General features: G+C 41.9%; 1 protein-coding gene across 1 annotated transcript in view; it reads right to left on the reverse strand.

The window, feature by feature from the left end:
- Positions 1–1,690: 1,690 nt before the first annotated feature.
- Positions 1,691–22,724, reverse strand: part of PLG (plasminogen) — a 52,383-nt gene continuing 31,349 nt past the window's right edge. Inside the window, exons 13-19 of the mRNA XM_010373157.2 lie at positions 21,413–21,506; positions 18,008–18,128; positions 16,388–16,462; positions 15,807–15,947; positions 13,630–13,736; positions 2,717–2,862; positions 1,691–2,085 (exon numbers count right to left, since the gene is read on the reverse strand). Coding sequence (XP_010371459.1) covers positions 1,924–2,085; positions 2,717–2,862; positions 13,630–13,736; positions 15,807–15,947; positions 16,388–16,462; positions 18,008–18,128; positions 21,413–21,506 — 846 coding nt within the window. The 3' untranslated portion in view covers positions 1,691–1,923. The remainder of the gene's footprint in view (positions 2,086–2,716; positions 2,863–13,629; positions 13,737–15,806; positions 15,948–16,387; positions 16,463–18,007; positions 18,129–21,412; positions 21,507–22,724) is intronic.

Genomic DNA, 22,724 nt, shown 5'->3' on the forward strand with positions numbered 1-22,724 from the left:
CTGAAAGGAATACCTGGTATGATTCTAATCTTCTTAAATTTGTTTACTTGTTTTGTGACCTAACATATGATCTATTGTGGAGAAAGTTCTATGTGCACTTGAGAATAATGTGTATTCTACTGCCATTGGACAGAATGTTCTGTATATTTCTGTTAGGTTCATTTGGCCTAAAGTGTAGTCTAAGTCTCATGTTTCCATAATGATCCTCTGTCTGGAGCTGTTGAAGTCTGCTACTATGGAGCTAAGTGGAGCTATTGAAGTCTGCTACTATGATTGTATTACAGTCTAGCTCTCCTTTGAGATCTATTAATTTTTTTAGCTGTTATATGTATGTATTAGAAGTTTGGGTATATATATTAATAAGTATTTATAATTGTTATAACAAATTGATGTCTTTATCATTCTATTATGATCTTCTTTGTCTCTTTTTACAGTTTTTTACTTAAAGTCTGTTTTACCTCATGTAGATTGAGTTTCCCTTATCCAAAATTCCTAAAACCAGAAGTGTTTTCAATTTTGAATTTGTTTGGAATATTTGAATTACAATATGATTTAGTTTTTTAGAATTTTGAAATTTTTTTTTATTTTGGAATATTTGCATTATGATATGGCTTGGCTGTGTCACCACCCAAATCTCATCTTAAATTGTAATCCCCATAATGGCAACGTGTCAAGGGAGGGACCCAGTGGGAGGTGATTGGATCATGGGAGCAGTTTCCTTCCTGCTGTTCTCATGAAAGTGAGTGAGTTCTCATGAAATCTGATGGAAGGTGCCTGCTTCCCCTTAACCTTCCAGCATGGTTACATTTCCTGAGGCCTCCTAGTCATGCTTCCTGTTAAGCCTGTGGAACTGAGTCAATTAAACCTCTTCATAGTTATCCAGTCTCAGGTAGTATTCTTTATAGTAGTCTGAGAATGGACTAATACACATTATATATTCACTGTTTTAGCATCCCTAAACACCAAAATCCAAAATGCTCCAATGAGCAATTCCTTTGAACATCATGTCGGCACTTAAAATTTTATTAATTTTGGAGTATTTCAGATTTCAGACTTTTGGATTAGGGATGCTCAATCTGTATAACTACACGTGCTCTCTTTTGGTTTCCATTTGCTGGAATATTTTTTCCATCCCATTATTTAAGGACATTATTTGTGTCCTTATAGGTGAAGTGAGTGTCCTGTATGTAGCATGTAGTTGGGTCTTATTTTTTAATTATTCAGCCACTGTATATCTTTTTATTGGAGAATTTAATCCATTTTCATTCAAGATAATTATTGATAGGTAAGAGTCTGCCATTACCATTTTGTTAATTGCTTTCTGGCTGTTTTGTAGACTCTTTGTTCCTTACTATCTTTCTGTGTGATTAAGTGATTTTCTCTAGTGGGATGCTTTGATTCCTTTTTATCTTTTGTATATCTACTTTATGCTTTTGCTTTGTGGTTACCATGATGCTTACAAAAAAGTCTTATAGTTATATCAGGCTATTTTATGCTGATAACAGCTTAACTTTAAATGCGTGGACAACTTCTTAGGAATTCTTGGCTCTCCCCTCTGTCACCTTGCAGCCTGCCCAGTCCTTTATGCAGCTGTTCCTTATCAAAAGCAGCTATATCCCCCCGTCTGCCCATTTAAAATTGGTGGGATGAACAAAGTGCATGAAAATGTTGAAGACCAAAACCAAAATTAACTCAAATCAAAGTGAAGTACAGAGTTTATTTTTAACAAATGTCATAGCTATGTCACCTTATTACAGAATCCAGCAGTCAGAAAATAATACAAAAAATGCTGAGGTTTGGCTTCCCTGGTAGCTGGGGACAATGTCCTCGTTTCTTTACTGTCAATTATTTCCAGCATGCTAAATCCCTACCCACGTTCCAGCCTCTAGGTGAGTCAATGCTTCACTCTGTAATCCCGTCCAATTAATTATTTCTCATCACTCTCTCGATCCAAGTGACAAACCTTGAAACACGAACATAGACACCTGGCTTATTGGGACGTGCACAGCCAAGACCCCAAGAAGTAACTCCTTGTAAAATGTATTTGTCCTTCTCGAAGCAAACCAGAGGCCCTCCACTGTCACCCTATACAGAGGGAGAAAAATCCATGTGAGGGTTAGGCTGCCAGTCTTTTATTATGGTATGCCATCCTTCTATTATCCATATGTACATTTTCCCAGTAATTGAAATCAGAAAGGGACTTATGAGCATATTACTCGAGCATCTGCAGTGCTTAAGTACTTAGCAAAATCTGTTCAGCAAAACCACACCACTTAGTTTCTCCTGGGGGTAAAAAACCCCTTGTGAATCCTGCACACATCTCTCCCTATGTTGGTGTTCCCTTTAGACTGGCCTAGCCTGGGCATCACTGTAAAGTGTGTGCAGTTGGTCTCTGTCCTGTACCCTCTACCTCCTTCCCTACCAGAAAAGTCACCACTTTTGTCCCTGGCCACAAGCACACTCCAGGAGGATGAGTGGCCTGAGGTAGTTATGGCACTTAAAACTCCCTTGCTACAGATCTGGAACTCAAGCCCCAAGACATCCCCTTAGATTATCTGAATACGCATTCAGGGACAGATCTAGGGAGTTTCTGAGCAACACTTAGGAGTCTTCGGTGGAAAATCCTTGAATTTGCCACCTGGGGAATGAAGTCTAAGGGGCTGAGACCGAGATGGGAGAGCACAAGACTAACTTTGGTCTCTTGATCTTTTCTTACCTGGCAACTGTCAGTGCCTCCGGCCAGATGCCCAGCACAGAGCTCGGTGGATTTGACTCTTCCATTCAGATACTCATAGCGATTGCACACTTTATTCTCAATCACGGGGAGCTGGGCTTCCTTGAGAAGGCCAGCCCCAAAGGTACCTGTTTTTAGAACGATGAAAGAAATGGTTACTGCACCCAAAACATATTCAGGAGGAAATTCCAGAAGAACAGAGCAGCAGCACTGGACCTCCTGTCTGTTTGTGAGGCTGCAGAACACAAGGCAGCAACCAATGCCGCTGAAGTCTCTGACCCTGCAGAGTGTAAACATCACATATGATTCTCTGTTCCTGAGACCTGGATTTAACAATCTGGGCTTTGTCATGGTGGTTTGAAGTTGATTGTTGTTGCTCTACTTTTTGCTTTTACAACTATAAAGAATAATGTTCAAAATGTAGAGTCTGAAAAATGCAATTGCTATTTTATATATTATTTTTTCAGAACTTTTAATATGCTTCTTTTACTAATTACATCATAACACAAAATTTCACATATTGATTTTTTCACTCAACATTGTATCATGAGTTTCGTATAATTCTACAATCTTCATAACTAATATGTTAATGGGGAGCTACTGCTTAATGAGCATGAGGTTTCCTTTGGGGATGAGGAAAATGTTCTGGAAATATAATGATGGTTGCACACCATTGTGAATGTACTAAATGCCACTCAATGGTACCTTCCAAAAGGGTTAAAATAGTAAACCTTACGTTTTGTATATTTTATTGCAATAAAAAGAATAGTCATCATTTACCAAGAATTAACCTTTCCAGGCACAAGCTTATAATATGTTGTATCTCAGTTAATCCTCGCAACAGTCCTATGAAATAGGCATTTTTATCATTTCTGTTCTACAGTTAAGGAAACTGAGGCATAAGGAGGTTGTGTAGTTCAGCTTGAGCCTGGGTCTGTGGAGTCACTGCCCTAATGCTTCCTCCCCATGCACATTGGTCCCACTCTTGCTTCCAACCTTCCACATGTTTGTTCATAAAGTTCATTCTTATTCCTTAATATTTTCTGAGCCTAAGTTCCCATAAATTACATAGACGTACTTCTGTCTCCCAATAACGTTGCCAAATTATTTGTAAAAGGGTATGACGGTGTACCGTGTCACTAGAAAGCAATCACTTCACCTCACTTGTATGAGTGTTCAGTTTTTAAAATATTAGCTAATCAAATAGGTTGAAATTGTCACGATTCATTTTCCAATTTACACTTCTTTGACAATTAGGGAGAGTGAACATTCCAATTGTATTTCTGCCTTTGTGAAAAACTGCTTTATTTTCTTTGCCAAATTGAAATAGAATGTCTGCAAAATTGCCAGAGAAAATGTCATTTTTCCAGATAGACATGCCCAGGGATGTCTCAGTGTTCTCACAAATAATCCAGTTTTCTAATTTTGCAAGCCCACGTTTCATTGAAATTTTGCAAAACTCTTTGCTTTGCGAGCATGACACAGGCAAGAACCGAGGCACTCTCTCTTTCTTTCCCCAAAGCCTTTGACTGTGTTTAGATCATTGTCTCGGGTTCAGAAAACTGACACTGATTCTGGAGTTTACATGAGCTGCATGGAAGAGGCTCGTCCCAGCGCCTCGCTCCAGAGCCCAGTTCAGCCCTATCTGGGCAGAGCTGCAGGGAGGAAGCTCCTCTTGACTACCAAGCACTGGGCAGTGGGTGCATCACCTGGACTGTGTAGATGTGTGAGGGAGCACCCTTCTCAAAATATTTTACTGAAAATTAAGTTAGGTGTCACTGCTCTGGGATCTGCTCTCTGAGCAAGGCAAACACCCTGATAAGGGGGAAAACCCACCATGAGTTGCAGGGAAATTGATGCAGTCTGTGGGTAGGTGCTGCCTTCCAGTGGTAGATGTAGAGATGGCACCTCTGAGGGCCGGAAGGCCACAGGTGACCTGAGGATTGAAGCCCTCCCTGATGGGGCCTTGGAGAGAGGGCAACAGGGAAAGTCCAGCATCGGGATCAGCTCAGTGATTGCAGATGATGGTTGACCTGGAAAACCCCTTGGCCTCAACAACTCCAAACTCTGCGTTTGGAATATCCAAGTCAGGGAACATCTGGAAACGTGAAGGGAAGAGCAGGAGAATTTTAACCTCCCTCTGAGAAGCTGAGAACACCCACTGATTCAATGTCATTATTGACATGTAGAAAATTGATGAACAGGCCTGAGTTATGTTTTGTGACTCATCCTGGTGGTTGGTGGTGGGACTGAAGAAACAGTGAGTGGGCTCTGCGCTCAAGACCCAGCTACAAACTGGTTGTGTGATGTCTATTGATAATGATAGTGACGGTGGTGGAATGGTGGTGATGATGAGGGTTGTGATGAGGGTGGTAGTGATGGTGGTGGTAATGATAATTGTGCTGGTGGTGAAATGATGGTGATGGTGATGGTGGTGGGTGGTGATGATCATAGAGGTGGCAGTGGTGGTGATGGCGATGGTGATGGTAGTGGTGGTGGTAATGATAATGCTAATGGTGGTAGTGATCATAATGACTATCAAGTTGATAGTGGTGGTGATGATGGTGGTGATGGTGGTGGTGATGATAATGGTGATGGTGGTGGAATGATGGTGATGATGGTTGATAATGATGGTGATGGTGGTGATGATGGTGATGGTGATGCTGATAGCAGTAATGGTGGTGGTGGTGGTAGTGCTGGTGGTGGTGGTGATAGTGATGGTAATGTTAACGGTGATGGTGGTGGAATGATGACAGTGATGGTAGTGGTAGTGATGATGATGGTGGTGGTGATGATAGTGATGATGGTGGTGGTGATGATAGTGATGATGGTGATGATGTTGAGGGTGACAATGGTGATAGTGGTGGTAATGATAATTGTGATGGTGGTGGTGGTGGTGATGTTTGAGGGGATGATGATGGTAGTTGTGGTTGCAATATGGATGGTGATGATGGTGATGATGATAAGGCATAATCTTAATCCTAACAGTGACCTTATATGTTGGTACAGGTGAGGAAACTGAGGCTAAAAGAGATTAACTAACTGCTCAGTCTCACAAGGAAGATGGGAGAGCCAGAACTCACACACAGATCTTTGTGATTTTAGTTTCGTGCTTTCATCAGCTGAGGAATTGTAGAGGATTTGTTTGCTTTTTGGTTGCCCAGCAGCCTATCACACTATATCCTATAATCCTGTTGAGGGAACTACCCTTTGCTCCCACCTTGGTATGAGTGTGGTCCTGTGTCCACCTCCAGCATGGAACAGCTGATGTAAGTTGGAGTTAATCAGTGACGGGTTTAAGGCCAGGCTGGTGACACAAGTTCGACCTCTCAGAGCTGGAAAACTATTGTTTGTGTAATGGGGAGAGTGGCCTTCCTTATTTCTTTCCTGGCAGAGCCAGAGCCACCACAGCATCTACAGCCACGAGAATATCACCTTTGTGCCCAAGAATAATGCCTATTCCATGGCTGGACAGGGCCTGGAGCCATGATGTGAGCCTGCAGAATTTTCAGTTCACTAAGAATTTCCCTTTTTTGCTTAATCCAACTCAAGTTGGATTTTCTGTCACTTGCAAGAAAGAGTCATGTTAGATACAACTCTATTCCATATTATTATCAGGAGCTGCCATGATGGAGTGCTTAACATGTGCTCGGTGTTTGATGCACTTTCTTATTGTTTCTCCCCCAACAGCTCTGCAGCCCTCATTTCAGCTGAGGAAACAATCAACGAGAGCCCATGACTTTTCTTTCTTTCTCTCTTCCTCCTCTCTTCTCCTCTCCTCTCCTCTCCTTCCCTGTCCTCTCCTCTCCTCTCCTCTTCTCTCCTCTCCTCTCTCCTTCCCTCCCTCCCTCTCCCTCTCTCTCTCTCTCTCTCTCTCTCTCTCTTTCTTTCTTTCTTTCTTTCTTTCTTTCTTTCTTTCTTTCTTTCTTTCTTTCTTTCTCTTTCTTTCTTCTTTCTTTTCTTCTTTCCTTTCTTTCTTTTTCTATTGACATGGAGTCTCACTCTGTCACCCAGCCTGGAGTGCAGTGGCACAATCTCGGCTCACTGCAGCCTCCACCTCCCAGGTTCATGCGATTCTCCTGCCTCAGCCTCCTGAGTAGCTGGGATTACAGGGGTGTGCCACCACACCCGGCCAATTTTTGTATTTTTAGTAGAGGTGGGGTTTCACCATGTTGGTCAGGCTGGTCTCGAGCTCCTGACCTTGTGATCTGCCCGCCTTGGCCTCCCAAAATGCTGGGATTACAGGCTTGAGACACCATGCCCGGCCAGAGAGTTTATGACTTTTCTAAGTCCCGACAGCCAGTAAGTGGGAGCCAGGGTTCCAATTCAGGTTTGTCTGTACCATCCCACATCTTCTCTGAGCCTCAGGTTCCTCATTTGTAAACTAGGAACAATAATATCTAATTCATAGAGGTTTGCAGCATTTAAATTTTTTAAAATGTAAAACACTGGGAGCAGCCTGGCACACCCATAGGTGTTCCTCATTTGTCAAGGTTCCTTTCACTTGACCTCAATGCTCCCAGACCCAGCAGTGCAGAAAGAGAGATTAAGAAATCAAGGAGGTGAAGTTTTTAAATAGTAGGAAAAACACAAAAAAAGGGAAGCCAACTTTGAAATCATCCAGACCATTCGTTTTTAAACGTTTGGTTAAACCAAAACCAAAATCAAAACCAAAACCAAAACCAAAACAAACCTTTCTTCAAATGAAAACTTATGCAAAGGCTGATGTGAAAAACACCACTTGAAAATTCTGGGTTTTTGAATGAGGGGTTAGGGCTGAGTGGTACAAAGAAGTAACATGCCTAGTTCAGGTCTGTCTGGCTAGTGGCAGAATCAGAACGCATTTCCAGGTCTTCAGACTCCTAATGCCCTCACCAGCACCTCTGAGAAACTGAAGCAGGGATCCTAAGACAGTCTTAGTGTTTTAACAGCCAAGGGGGCTAGGCTGATGGATATAATTATTGTCAGGGCATACTGCAAAGAGAAGAAGGAATCCCTAAAATGTATTACAGGTGCTGATACCACATCCTGCACAAATGTTCCCTCTCTTGTTCTCACCCACAACCATCAACCAATACCAAATGTCATCCTAGACTTGGGGCCATGGGACCTGTCTGCCTCTCCCCGAGCTGTAAGACCTCTGTTTAACACCATCCCATACATATTAGACCTACGGGTATTTGGAAAGACTAGTTTAATTGTAACTTTTTTTGTTAATGTTTTGCACCATGTTCAGAAACCCAGTCTGGCTAATTTCACATGAAAAATAACCTAACACTCTTAACTTGACAGCTGGGTGAAAACCCCACTTACCTAGGGAAGCAATATGAATGCTGAAATTATGGATTAAGAGACTGAAAGACATTTACTGGTTTTTTGCTTGTTTTAGGTGTAAGGGAAATATACAAATAAAAAATGGATCACACCCCAAAGCTTCAACACCAAAAATACCTTGCTAACATACCCCACTATGAAACCAAAGACAAGAAATCAACTACAAATAAAGACCCTGCACAAGGCTTTGGTCCTGTAAAAACATCCAAAGAACAAGTCTATTGGCTGTATTCAACCTACACTGCAGTTAAAGGAACATAAAGGCCAGAGTGCCATATGTCCTCCAAGCAACCACACCAGTTCTCTATCAGGGGTTCTTAACAAGGGTGAGCTGGCTGAAATGAAAGAATGGAAATTCAGATTTTGGATAGGAATGAAGATCATCAAGATCCAGGAGGATGGCAAAATCCAATCTAAGGAAATTAAGGATCACAATAAAATGATATAGAAGCTGAAAGACAAAATCACTGTTATAAAAAAGAACCTAATGGATCTGACAGAGCTGAGAGCTAAGAAACAAACTATAAGAATTTCACAAAGCAATTCAAGTATTAATAGCAAAATAGACCAAGCTGAGGAAAGAATCTCAGAAATGGAAGACTGGCTTTCTGAAATAAGACAGTTGACAAAAATTAAGAAAAAAGAATGAAAAGGAATGAACAAAGCCTCTAAAAAACATGGGATTATGTAAAAAAGTCAAATCTACAAATCACTGGCATTTCTGAAATGGACAGGGAGAAAGTAAACAATTTAGAAAACATTTCAGGATATCGTCCATGAAAACTTCTTCACCCTTGCTAGAGAGGCCAATAGTCAAATTTAGAAAATACAGAGAACACCTGCAAGATTCTACACAAGAAGATCATCCTCAAGACACACAATCATCAGATTTTCCAAGGTCAAAATGAAAGACAGAATGTTAAAGGCAGCTAGAGAGAAACGACAGGTCATCTACAAAGGGAACCCTATCAAACTAACAGCATACTTCTCAGCTGAACCCCTATAAGCTAGAAAAGATTAGGGCCTATATTCAATATTCTTAAAAAATATCCAACCAAGAATTTCATATCCAGCCAAACTAAGCTTCCTAAGCAACAGAGAAATAAGATCCTTTTCAGATAAGCAAATGTTGAGGGAGTTGGTTACCATCAGTCCTGCCTTACAAGAGATCTTGAAAAGAGCACTAACTATAGAAAGATGGCTACCAGCCAATACAAAAATACTCAAATACACAGACCAATGACACTATAAAACCACCACACAAACAAGCCAGCATAACAACACAATGAGAGCATCAAACTCACACATACCAATACTAACCGTGAATGTAAATTGGCTAAATACTCAACCTAAGAGGCACAGAATGGCAAGGTGGATAAAAAGCAAGACCCAATGGTATGCTGCCTTCAAGAGACCCATCTCATATGTAATGACACCCATAGGCTCAGAATAAAGGGATGGAGGAGAATCTACCAAGCAAATGGAAATCAGAAAAAAAAGCAAGGGTTGCCATCCTAATTTCAGACAAAACAGACTTTTAAACCAATAAAGACCAAAAAAGACAAAGAAGAGCATTACATAATGGTAAAGGGTTCAATTCAACAAGAAGACCTACTATCCTAAATATATATGCACCCAACACGAGAGCACTCAGTTTCATAAAGAAAGTTCTTAGAGACCTACAAAGAGACTTAGATGCCCACGCAATAATTGTGGGAGACTTCAGCAGTCCACTGACTGTATTAGACAGATCATCAAGGCAGAAAATGTACAAAGATATTCAGGACCTGAACTCAACATTGGACCAAATGGATCTGATAGACCTCTCTTTCCAAAAGCAACAGAATATACATTATTCTCATCACCACATGGCACATACTCTAAAAATCAACCACATAATTGGACATAAAACAATTCTCAGCAAATGCAGAAGAACCAAAATCATACCAAACACACTCTCAGACCACAGCACAATGAAACAGAAGTCAAGACTAAGAAAATTACTCGAAGCCATTCAATTACATGGAAATCAAACAACATGCTCCTGAATGACTTTTGGGTAAATAATGAAATTATGGCAGAAATCAGGAAGTTCTTTGAACTAATGAGAATAAAGATACAACATACCAGAATCTCTTGGATAGAGCTAAAGTAGTGTTAAGAGAGAAATTCATAGCACTAAATGCTAGCATCAAGAAGAAAGATCTCAAATTAAGAACCTAACATCACAATGGAAAAAATTAGAGAAACAAGAGCAAATCAATCCCAAAGCTAGCAATGGCAAGAAATAACCAAAATCAGAGCTGAACTGAAGAAAGTCAAGACATGAAAATTCATTCAAAAGATCAGCAAGTCCAGGAGTTATTTTTTTGAAAACAGTAATAAGATAGGTAGGCTGCTAGCTAGGCTAATAAAGAAGAAAAGGGAGATAAGATCAAAATAAACACAATTAGAAATGACAAAGGGGATGTTAGCACTGGTGCCACAAAAATAAAAATAACCATCAGAAACTACTACAAACAACTCCATGTACACAAACTAGTAAACCTAGAAGAGATGGATAAATTCCTGGACACATACAGCTTCCCAAGACTGAACCAGGAAGAAATTGATTCCTTGAAGAAACAATAATGAGCTCCAAAATTGAATCAGTAATAAATAGCCTACTAACCAACAAAAGCCCAGGACCGGATAGATTCACAGCTGAATTCTACCAGATGTACAAAGAAGAGTTGTGACGATTCCTACTGAAACCATTAAAAAAATTGAGGAGGAGGGTCTCCTCTCCAATTCATTCTATGAGGCCAGCATCATCTTGATACCAAAACCTGCCAGAGACACAAAAACAACAAAAAACTTCAGGCCAATATCCTTGATGAATATTGATGCAAAAATCCTCAACAAAATACTTGCAAACCAAGTCCAGCCGCACATAAAAAAGCTAATTCATCATGTCATGATCAAGTAGGCTTTATCCCCAGGATGTAAGCTTGGTTCAACAAACATAAATCAATAAATGTGATTCATCACATAAATAGAACTAAAGACAAAACCCACATAATTATTTCAATAGGTGCAGAACAGGCTTTTGATAAAATTTACCATTCTTTATGTTGAAAACTCTCAATAAACTAGGTACTGAAGGAATATATCTCAAAATAATAAGAGACATCTATGACAAGCCCACAGCCAACATCATACTAAATGGGCAAAAGCTGGAAGCATTCCCCTTGAAAACTGGCACAAGATAAGGACACCTGCTTTCACCACTCCTATTCAACATAGTATTGGAAGCCCTGGTCAGAGCAATCAGGCAAGAGAAAGAAATAAAGGGCATCCAAATAGGAAGAGAGGAAATCAAACTATCCCTGTTTGCAGATGACATGATTCTGTATCTAGAAAACCCCATAATCTCAGCCCAAAAGCTCCTTCAGCTGATAATCAACTTCAGCAAAGTTTCAGGATATGAAATCAATGTACAAAAATCACTAGCATCCCTATACACCAACAGAAGCCAAGCCCAGAGGCAAATCAGGAACACAGTTCCATTCACAAATGTCACAAAAAGAATAAAATACATAAGAATACAGCTAACCAGAGAGGTAAAGATATCTACAATGAGAATTACAAAACACTGCTCAAAGAAATCAGAGATGACACAAAAGAATGGAAAAACATCCCATGCTCATGGATTGGAAGAATCAATATCATTAAAATGGCCATACTGCCCAAAGTAATTTACAGATTCATTGCTATTCCTATCACACTGTCAGTGACATTCCTCACAGCACTATTAAAAGAAAAACTATTTTGAAAATTTATATAGAACAAAAAGGAGCCAGAATAGCCAAGGCAATCCTAAACAAAAAGAACAAAGCTGGAGACATCACATTACCTCTCTTCAAACTACGCTTCAGGGCTACAGTAACAAAAACAGCATGGTACTGGTAAAAACAACAAAAACAAACAAACAAACAAAAAAGACTCGTAGATCAATGGAACAGTATAGAGAGCCCAGAAATAAGGCCACACACCTATGGACATCTGATTTTTGACAAAGCTGACAAAAACAAGCAATGGGAAAATAACTCCCTATTCAATAAATGGTGCTAGGGTAACTGGCTAGCCATAGGTAGAAGATGGAAACTGGACCCCTTTCCTTACACCATATACAAAAATCAACTAAAGATGAATTAAAGACTTAAATGTAAAATCCAAAAGTATAAAAATCCTGGAAGACAACCTAGGCAACACCATCCTGGACATAGGAACGGGCAAAGATTTCATGAAGATGCCAAAAGCAATCTCAGCAAAGGCAAAAATTGACAAATGAGATCTAATTAAACTTAAGAGCTTCTGGACAGAAAAAGAAACTATCGAGGGAGTAAATGGAAAACCTAGAGAATGGGAAAAAATATTTGCAAACTATGCACTGAAAAAGGTCTAATATCCAGCATCTATGAGGAACTTAAAACAAATTTACAAGAAATAAAAACCATTAAAAAGTGGAAAAGGGACACTAACAAACACTTGTCTAAAGAAGACATGCCTGCGGCCAACAAGCATATGAAAAAAGCTCAATATCACTGATCGTTAGAGAAATGCAAATCAAAACCACAATGAAAAATCATCTCACACCAGCCAGAATGGCTATTTCTAAAAAGTCAAAAAATAACAGATGCTGGCAAAGTTGCAGAGAAAAGAGAACACTTATAGTTGGTGGGACTGTAAATTAGTTCAACAACTGTAGAAAGCAGTATGGTGATTCTCAAATAGCTAAAAACAGAACTAACATTCAACCCAGCAATCCTATTACTGGTGATATACCCAGAGGAATATAAATCATTCTACCCTGAAGACACATGCACATAAACATTCATTGCAGCACTAGTCACAGTAGCAAAGACATGGAATCACCTATATGCCCATCAGTGACACATGAGATAAAGAAAATGTGGTACATATACACCACGGAATACTGTATAGCCATAAAAAAGAATGAGGTAATGTCTTTTACAGGAACATGAATGGAGCTGCAGGCCATTATTCTTAGAAAATTAACACAGGAACATAAAGCCAAATACCACATGTTCACACTTTCAAGTGGGAGCTAAATGATGAGAACTCATGGACACCAAGAAGAGAGCAACAGACACTGGGGTCTACTTGAGGGAGAAGAGTGGGAGGAGGGAGAGGAGCAGGAAATACTAAGTATTGGGTTAGTACCTAGGTGACAAAATAATCTGTACGACAAGCCACTGTTTACATATACCAGAAACTTGCACATGTACCCCTGAACCTAAAATAAAAGTTAAAAATTAATTAATTAATTAAAATAAAAACGTTCTGAAAACAAAGAGAGAGACTCAAAGACACCATTTTCCTCCCCTTGACCATGTGCCTTGAAGACTGATTAAGACATAGGTACCCAGGCAAAATCAGGAGTGGGTGGACCACATTCGTGGATAGGAATTTGCACAGCTTGCTCCTAAATGCTCATTTTGTCACATGGACTGTAGGTTAAAACCTGTTCATTATGTGGGCAATGGAATTTATCTCACCTTGGGTTTCTCCCCAGCCAGTGATGAAACATTCGGTCCGGTCAGCGACCACATAATTTGGGGATGGCAGACAAGCTGGGATTACTTTGTCAGTGATGATGGCAGGACTGAAAGAAAAGCATCAGCAGTTATGTTTGACTGCTCTGCTGGCAGCTGCAATACCCACAACCAGCCATCCCTGCCTTGAGGCCCCGGAGCCCTCTGAGCTGGCACTGCCTTGCTTCACTGACACAGAGCAATGTAGAACACAGCGTTTCACCCTCACATTTGCCTGTGTTTGCCTATGGACTACACAGACATAAGGTTTCATTTGAAAGGCATCAGTTGCATGCAAGATACTGCTGGTGGCCTTCACCTTTGAAAGTAGGGATGACAAAGGTGCACTTCTCATGCATATTCTGTGCACAACTGGAATCTCATGCTGAGTGCGTCCTTTTGTATTAACTAAGTAGGGCATTGATCCATGCATGGAGTGTCTGACTGAGATGCCACCAAGAGGCTGTAAAATTGCAAATGCATTGTGTGCCCAGAGCAATTTGCTCCATCTTTGGATCCTCCACTTCCTCCTTAGTGAAAGTTGCTACACCATAGTTGTAAGAATCCAGTAAAATACTTGATACCAAATGAAAGAAGATTGGAAATAAGCCTCTTGCTTGAACAAAATGGTATTGTGTTCAAAGAACATTCATATACTTTAGAGTCCCAGGGACTCTCAAACATTAGAACTCTGGTTTTTAGACCTGATTCTACTTTAGTAAGTTCAAGGGGATAAAGGATTGGAAATGAGAAATGCCCTATTTTGATCAAGAATCATCATTTTCACCAACTTTGAAGCAGGCACACTTTCTGCTCTGAGCATCATCAGAAGGCCCAGCCTATCATGCAGACATCCTCACTCTACAGGTTCCCTGGTGGAACACTAAATGCCCTAGGCTCTTGGGGAGTGGGGATGTGGGGTGGGAACTCTAGACTCGAAATGTATCAGCCTATCAGAGAACTCCAAAACCCAAAATTTCCAAATTATTTGTTCAAACCATCAGAACACCACAGCTCTCTGAGGACCATGAGGAACCTTCTACTTGCACATTTGCTGGGTGGGGAGGACACTGGAGAGCACAAAGGAGATCAGCTACTGTTTATAAAGGCTGAGCTGGAAAGGCTCTTGTCTCCTTCTAGAGTGTCAGAGCATCCCAGGACATCACTCCTCAGTTCACAGACCCAGAGAAGTTGCCCCGGGATTGTGGCCAGGTCTAGGAGAGCAGCTCAGGCTCCTGCCCCATGCCTTCCCATCCAGGCCATGCTTATCCCTGTCCATGCTGACACCCTGTCTTCCAGAGCCGCCAGCACAGCGAGTGCCCTGCGTGCCTTGTCACCTGTCCCAAATCTGCTTCTCCTACAAATAGCTGTTTCTTAGCTGACTCAGCTAGTATCTGGCTCCAAGCAGCACTAACTTAATAAGTGACATAAGCAAACGTATCACTTTGTCAGGCTTAATGAAACAACATTTCAACGGGAAAGAGAAAATCAAATCAAAGAAGACAATAATAATAATGTAATTTGCACTTATAAATTGTATTTGTGATTTTTCTGACATTGTGAAATTTTTTTTGCTTTGTTTTTGTTTTGGTACAGGGTCTTACTCTGTCTCCCAGGCTGGAATGCAGTGACGTGATCATAACTCACTGCAGCCTCAAACTCTGGGACTCAAGTGATCCTCTTGCCTCAGCCTCCCAAGTAGCTGGGATTACAGGCATCCACACCAGACACCCAGCTCGAAGTTGTGGTTTTTCAAGTGCTTTGAAATAAGTAGAGTCTTATTTGATTCTCTTAAACGTATTATGATGAAAGGAGAATTGTCATCCTGGAATAACTGCATCGTTCTCTGATCATGAATGTGGATGAACTGGTGAACATTCAGTGAGTTTTAGGGGTAACAGAGTACCTCATATTTCAATTTTTTCCACATGAGAAAACTGAGTCCTGCTGCCTTTCTCAAGAGCACAGCTAGCATGTGGCAGGGCTGGGGTTAAAGACTGATGCTGCCACCAGAGCCCTTGAGCCTTTCATGTGATAGACAGCCCCTCCCCACTGCCATGCAGTGACCATGACCCATGAAACCCAGACATAAAGCAAATATCTTCACCAGCATAGGGTGAAGACCACAGGTGAGCGAGTACCTGCTTAGCTTTAGCAAGGCAATATCTGCTCCTCCGGGCTCTGAGAACATCTTAGATACTTCTATTTCCTGAACATGCGGTTCGAGATTCACTTCTTGGTGTGCACCCAGGATGACCTTGTAGGATGAAGGCCTTGGGGACCTAGAAAAGATGAGGATGTCAAGAGCAAAATATGGTCCGGCCCCTTCAGGTAACCTCTGTGCCGTGAACTTGATGCTGTCTCCCTGACACCCTTGGCCACTTAGAATCAGTGACTTCTGAGTGGCAAGAAGCAAAATTCATGATTTGCTCGAAACAGGCAGTTAGGGAATGTTCTCAGGCTGTTTGGGTGGAGACTGATGCCTATGGTAGTGAACAGCTCTATTCTGCAGTTTATTCAGGCCCACAAAATCATCTGTACTGTGTCTTTCCTCTGCAGTTTCTCTGTAGAAACCCTTCCCTTCTCTCTTATCCGATTGCCCTGGCCTGGTCCCTAGTGTCACAGCTAGAGAAGGAAGGGAGGAAGAGAGAGAAAGGAAACGAGGAAAGGAGGGAAAAAGTATTTAAGACAAAACCTCATGTCAATTGTCCCCTAAACATACTTCTCCAAGCAGTGGGCAGCAGTCAGCACCCACTCTGGGGATATCAAGGTGCCTCCACAGAAGTGCATTCCAAACCTAGAAAGAGGATTTAGTTCAAATTTTAGTCAAATCGATACTTTGTTCTGCTCCGTTGTACAGAAAACATACAGAAAATGTGTCTTTCTGACATGTTCACTTAATTTTGACCATGTTCATATTCCCAAAGGAAAGGACTGCAAGCCCAGCATCAGGACGGTAGTAACTTTGACCAGTGCTCCAGCAGTGGGATTTTTCAAAAGGGCCCATCTATGCCACTTTTTCCGATGCTTTGGGGAGGCACAGGCACAGCCTGTCCACAGGAGAGCAAAGCTAAGTGACTCAGCATAAAGCTCTACAGTCGTGACTTCCACCCCACAGCCCAGGACTCCAACAGAAGTGACTAGCCCAAGACCTTCCCCCGAGGTCTGTTTCATTTTTATGACAAGATTTATGCAAGGTCTGATGAATCACTCTTCAAGGAGCCAGATGTGATTCTGAACAACAGTGACTCATGGGGGTCTTCTGATCTTACCTGAGAAACTTTACTTTTGAGGAATGTTTCCTGAATCACTTACTTTCTAGGACTGTGTGGGCAGGTAATAGCTCAGAATACTGGTGTGAGCCACTTGGAACCAGATTGTAATGAAGAGGAATAGAGACAGGAAGTGCATGATGAGAGCATGTTGATAAGTCAGTGAGGATGTAGACCACCACACAGTTTAGGAAGGAATGAATCTGAACTATGTGGAAGGTGAAAGCTCTGTAGAGCAGGGATTTAGTAAACGATAAAGAAAAATCAACTCAACAGCAGAGTGAAATGCAATGCGATCAGGTTTGTCGATGGCATTTCACAAATTTATGGAAAGGAGTCTCTTTACGGGAGAACAGCAGTTGAGCACAGGTGTCCTAGTGTAGAAATGAGATGAGGAAGCAGAACAGTCAGGCAGATGGGCCTGTTTCCTACGCATGCTTCCTAAGAGATACCCAAGAAAACGGAACTTATGAAAGGCATGTTCCACTGAAACAATACCCAAAATGTCCCGGTTCCCTGGGATTGGACTGATCACTCTTAATTTATGGGGATCATGACCTAGAATTTTTTTATGTTTGTGAATGGATGAGTACCCTCTGAATTGAATTCAATGATTCACAAAAGTGTCCAAAGAAAAAAAATCTGTGCCTGTGATAGACTGTAGATAATTTTGTCCTTGCTCTCCCAACCCAGAAAGTGTCACATTTCTAAAAACTTCCCTCTCTTTTCATCTGACAATGAGACAGTGGATATCCATAGAAATCCTCGGAGCATCTTCAATATTTTCCAGCAATATTGGAACTTGGTGTAAATCACTGTGCCTACAGATTTTGATGGAGCTGCCCAGATCAAGAAAAAGACAGCAATTTGGGCCATTTTCACAGTACAGAACCTATAAAAAATATATTTTTAAATATATATATATTTCAATTTTTGTAGCTTTTTTCCCCTTCAGAAAACTTAGGGGCAGGTACTGATGCCTTAGCTGTGTGGGTTTTGTGTAAATGTAGAAGGGTTTTACAGGGCTTACGTGGAGGGACAGTATAAATCATTTCTGGGCCTGTTCTTACCTTGTTCTAAGACTGATTTGCCAGGGCCAGGAATGTGCGTGGGCCACACACCCCCCTACAACCCTTCCAGGACATTTCTTCGGCTCCACTTGAGGCTTCCCACAATCAAATGAAGCGGGTGCTGTGGCACAAGGTGGGAAAGAAATCCCATTTGAGACAAGGTAGCAATTTTGTGGTGTAAATCGAGACAAATTCCAAGCCCTGAGTTTTTGACATCTCAAAGGCCAAACTAAATAGTAAAATCATAAGCATCTTTTGGAATATTTTCTCTAAGTTTCAAAAGTGGAAGTAGACAACACAGGATCCTCTTTTTTCAAGAAAATAAAAGCACTTTATAATTATTTTGTTGGATAAGTGATCAAACAAATTGGTATAGTTTAGCATCAGAATGAGATCTTTTCTGAGAAGACCTTGATTGGGACAAAGGGTTATTTGTCATTGTTATTCTGACTCCATGCAGTATGTTTAGAACACAGTGTCATCCTTCCCAAATTCATCATCATCACCATCACCATCTAAACCATGTAAAGTTTACTAAAAACCATAATTGTCATCACTGCTGAAAGGCACAAAGTTTTCTTTTTCCATGTGAGTCTCTGTGTGTGCATGTGTGTGAGTGTGTGTATGTGATTGTATGTAGCAAGGATTACTGTCCTAAGTTGAAATGTTGCCTTCTCTCAGCCAGCTTCAGGACAGCTCCTCTGGGGAGCCTCCCATGACTAACCGACGGCCGTGGGGGTGACTTAAATACATGTGCCTTTATTCTTCTTTTCCTCTTCCCTGCCTTCTCTCTGCAACCAGCCCACAAGGTCTCTGGAGGTAGGGACAGTGACCCATCTTTGGTATCATCCACCAATGCCTACAAAAGTGCAGGGGCTACAGAGGGTGTTCAAAAATGCTTCTCTGTTGTCTCCAGCCCTTCAAGATCTTCAAAAGTATAAATGTTAATATTGTTAATAATTATTCATAAATTATTAATAACAACTGTAAGAGGAAAATTCTTCCCAACCAACCAGAGATTCTACGCTCTAGTGAATCTGGAACCTGGATTTTCCAAATAACTTTACATTTGCCATGGGCTGTTCTGAGAATCTGTCTGTGGAAGACTTTCTAAAAAAAGAAGCAAGGCGTAGAATGCAATCGTCTTCTCTAGTGCTGAGCTCAATTTCTGCTAGTATGCCTTACATATAGTAGACATGCATCATTGTACTAAAAGAGTAACTACAGAAATAATGGTACCCCTGCTCCTACTATTAAAAACAAAACTGAACGTTTCTATTTATTTTTACTTATTTGTTATTTGTACTGTATATGTTGGTGGAAAGGAAATAGTTATTAAAATCATTGACCACCAGAGGTTCTAGCTTTCTCAAGTACGAGTCAGATCTGAATAAACCACATCCTTCTGTGTGAAACAGTCCTCAGGATTTCCAAGTGTCTGGTGGGAACCCTTCTCATCAGGCTTGGGGTTAACCTCACTTGTCTCACATCAAGGTAAGGTGGGGGACCCCACAGTCCTTTGGGAAAAATCTTGTTCCCATTCTTTTTTTTTTTTTTTTTTAATACTTTAAGTTCTAGGGTACATGTGCATAACGTGCAGGTTTGTTACATATGTATACTTGTGCCATGTTGGTGTGCTGCACCCATCAACTTGTCAGCACCCATCAACTCGTCCTTTATTGTTCCCATTCTTCCTTCTTTCTCCAGTCTCTAAGAACCTGATTCTTGTACATCCTCAGTGTGGGTGAGGACACCAGAATCGCACTGGGGAAGCTACTGCACCTCCCTTCCATGGGAGTCAAAGGTGCATGAGTCCCAGGCATGGTAGTGGGGTCTAAGGCAAGAAAGTCAGTCTGGGCTCAACTTCAAGGCAGCCTGTCAAGGATAGAGAGCCCGGGCAGTGAGAGGCAGTGGCGTGTACCAGATGGGGCCAGAAGTGGAGAACTGGAACTGACCACATGGAGGGACTTTGAGGTAGAGGAGCAACCAAGATGCTTCTGCAGAACAGACAAAAGCACCCACTCGAGGAAAAAGTCAGTTATTAACTCACACTAAATCCACAGAACACAATGCCACATTACAATAATACTGGCCAAGTAGAATCTTTCCTATCATCCTAACCCCTGCTTCCTCCCTCTTGCTCTCCCTAGGAGTGGCCCAAATGTGATGATGGGCAGTGTGGCTTTCATGGTCTTCATCACTGCCTTGTACCACCTCCCCAGGCAATCTTGGGATGCTGGTCTTCAGTGGACTTGGAGACCAAGCTCCTTCCCCCAGCTCAAGGTCCCTCCACATGGCAGACCCAACCACAAGCAACCAAATTATGCATAGGAGAAGTCCAGGGTGGCTTTCTGTAACTAGGACAAATTGATTGGTCAGCAGAATATTAAATATGGGACAATTCCAAGTAGCTTCCTTTTTTTTTTTTTTTTTTCCAGAACTACCCATGGATTTGTTATTCCAATTGTTTAAGGACTAATGTCAACTCCCTTTCCCTGATCCAAGCCTCATACTCCCAATAAAAGTCTCAGAACAATGAGGAAGGAACCCAAAAGGCAGTCTCTAAGCTATGTCACTAATGTGACCTGTGAGTAGTAAACTTATGAGAAAGGCCATCTGGGGCTAAAGAGCTGCACTACCTTTCACTAATTCCTAGGATGACCATCTGAGGTTTACAATGTGCATTACATGCTTACCTGTTTCCTGCTGTTTGTATTTTCTTTCTTCTCAGTGGAAGGGGTAAGTTTTTTTGTTTTTATGTTTTTTGTTTTTTTGAGACAGAATCTCACTCTGTGGCCCAGCCTGGAGTGCACTGGTGCGATCTGGGCTCACTGCAAGCTCCGCCTCCCAGGTTCACGCCATTCTCCTGCTTCAGCCTCTGGAGTAGATGGGACTACAGGCGCCTGCTGCCGTGCCCGGCTAATTTTTGTGTTTTTACTAGAGGCGGGGTTTCACCATGTTAGCCAGGATGGTCTCGATCTCCTGACCTCATGATCCGCCTGCCTCGGCCTCCCAAAGTGCTGGGATTACAGGCGTGAGCCACCGCGCCTGGCCAGAAGGGGAAACTTTTTCATCTGAATGACTCTAAATGTTTCGTGCATCCCACGCTAGACATGGCAGCATTCAGTGGGACCATCCTGAGGCTGACTAGATTACCTCTAAGCTTGCTCTTTGGGAGTTTTACATTTATTTTATTTATGTGTGTCTGGGGCGATGGGCGGGTGCTCCCCTAACAAATGTGGGCAGTAGTAGGACAGGTTCAAGATACCCGTGATGAAGAGTGGGGTCTGGTGGAGAGGGCAGCCATCTCCTCCCGAGAACCACTCTGCTCAGAAGCCCTTTTCCTTTTTTGTTGCAAATCCATGTTAAGGAAGCAGTTTCCTTACCAAAAAGAAGGCAACCTACCACACTGAGGGACATCACAGTAGTCGTAAAGTTTTCTTGGATTTGTCGTGTAGCACCAGGGACCACCTACATCACCATCAGGGTTACGGCAGTACTGAAAACAAGAAGGCATGTAAGCTCCAGCTCACGTGGGGCAGGAGAAGGAGAAGGTGTTCTGAGGCTCATGCATTTCATGTCTATCCTTAGAAGACATAAGGAAGTGTTTCTTTTCCCTTCCTTCCTTTTTTCTTTTTCTTTTTTTTTTTTTTTTGAGATGGAGTCTCGCTCTTGTCATCCAGGCTGGAGTGCTCAGTGGCACAATCTCAGCTCACTGCAACCTCCACCTCCTGGGTTCAAGCGATTCTTCTGCTTCAGCCTCCTGAGTAGCTGCAACTGCAGGTGCGCGCCACCATGGCTGGCTAATTTTTTTTTTTTTTTTGTATTTTTAGTAGAGACGAGGTTTCACCATTTTGGCCAGGCTAGTCTCGAACTCCTGACCTCAGGTGTTCCACTTGCCTCAGCCTCCCAAAGTGTAGGGATTACAGGTGTGAACCACCACGTCCGGCCTCTTCTTCCTTCCTTTCTATTATTATTATTATTGTTATTGTATTTTTTTGGCAAAGTTATTTTTTGAATGCTCTAAAGCCGTCCGTCCTGTGCCCCTGTTCAAAAGGAGTTATGAGGCCACACCCCTGGACAGGGAGTGGTGACCCTGAGGGGTCTTTGGGGACTGGGTCTCCCCTTCAGGAGCCTGACCCAGTGGAAGTCTTAGAGCCCCAGCACCGAAGGACAGTGGGACATCATTGATGTGCATTGTCCGTGGAGGGCTCTGTGCTCTCCTGCCCCATGAAGCCTGTTTTCTGTTGATTCAGAAACATTTATTTCCATGCATTGTGCACCCTCTATGGGGCAAGACACAGAAAGGCAGTGTTGTCCTTCCCTTCATATGATACTGTGATAGAATAAGAAATGTGTATTTGGTCTCTGCCCCCCAGTTCCTGACATAGAGCTCCTAAATCCCTTGGAGGTTCCTGAGTGAAGGGAACATCTTTTGTTCAAATGAAGCAACTCTTGGTGGGTTCCTGGATAGTCTTAGGATGGGGTTGGTTGCCAAGGGAATCAACCATGTGATTGGAGGGTTGGAACCGTTCAGCCCCCCACGTCCAACCTCCAGGGAGGGAAGAGGAGCTGAAGGTGAGCTGGTCTTCAGTGGCCAATGATGTATTCAACTGTGCCTCTGTAATGAAGCCTCCATAAAATCCCAGCAAGACTGCACTTGGAGAGCTTCTGGGTTGCTGAACACATAGGGTACCAGGGGCTTGTGCACTGGAAA

Source organism: Rhinopithecus roxellana, chromosome 4, assembly GCF_007565055.1.
Source record: "Rhinopithecus roxellana isolate Shanxi Qingling chromosome 4, ASM756505v1, whole genome shotgun sequence".
In the NCBI taxonomy this organism is placed as follows: domain Eukaryota; kingdom Metazoa; phylum Chordata; class Mammalia; order Primates; family Cercopithecidae; genus Rhinopithecus; species Rhinopithecus roxellana.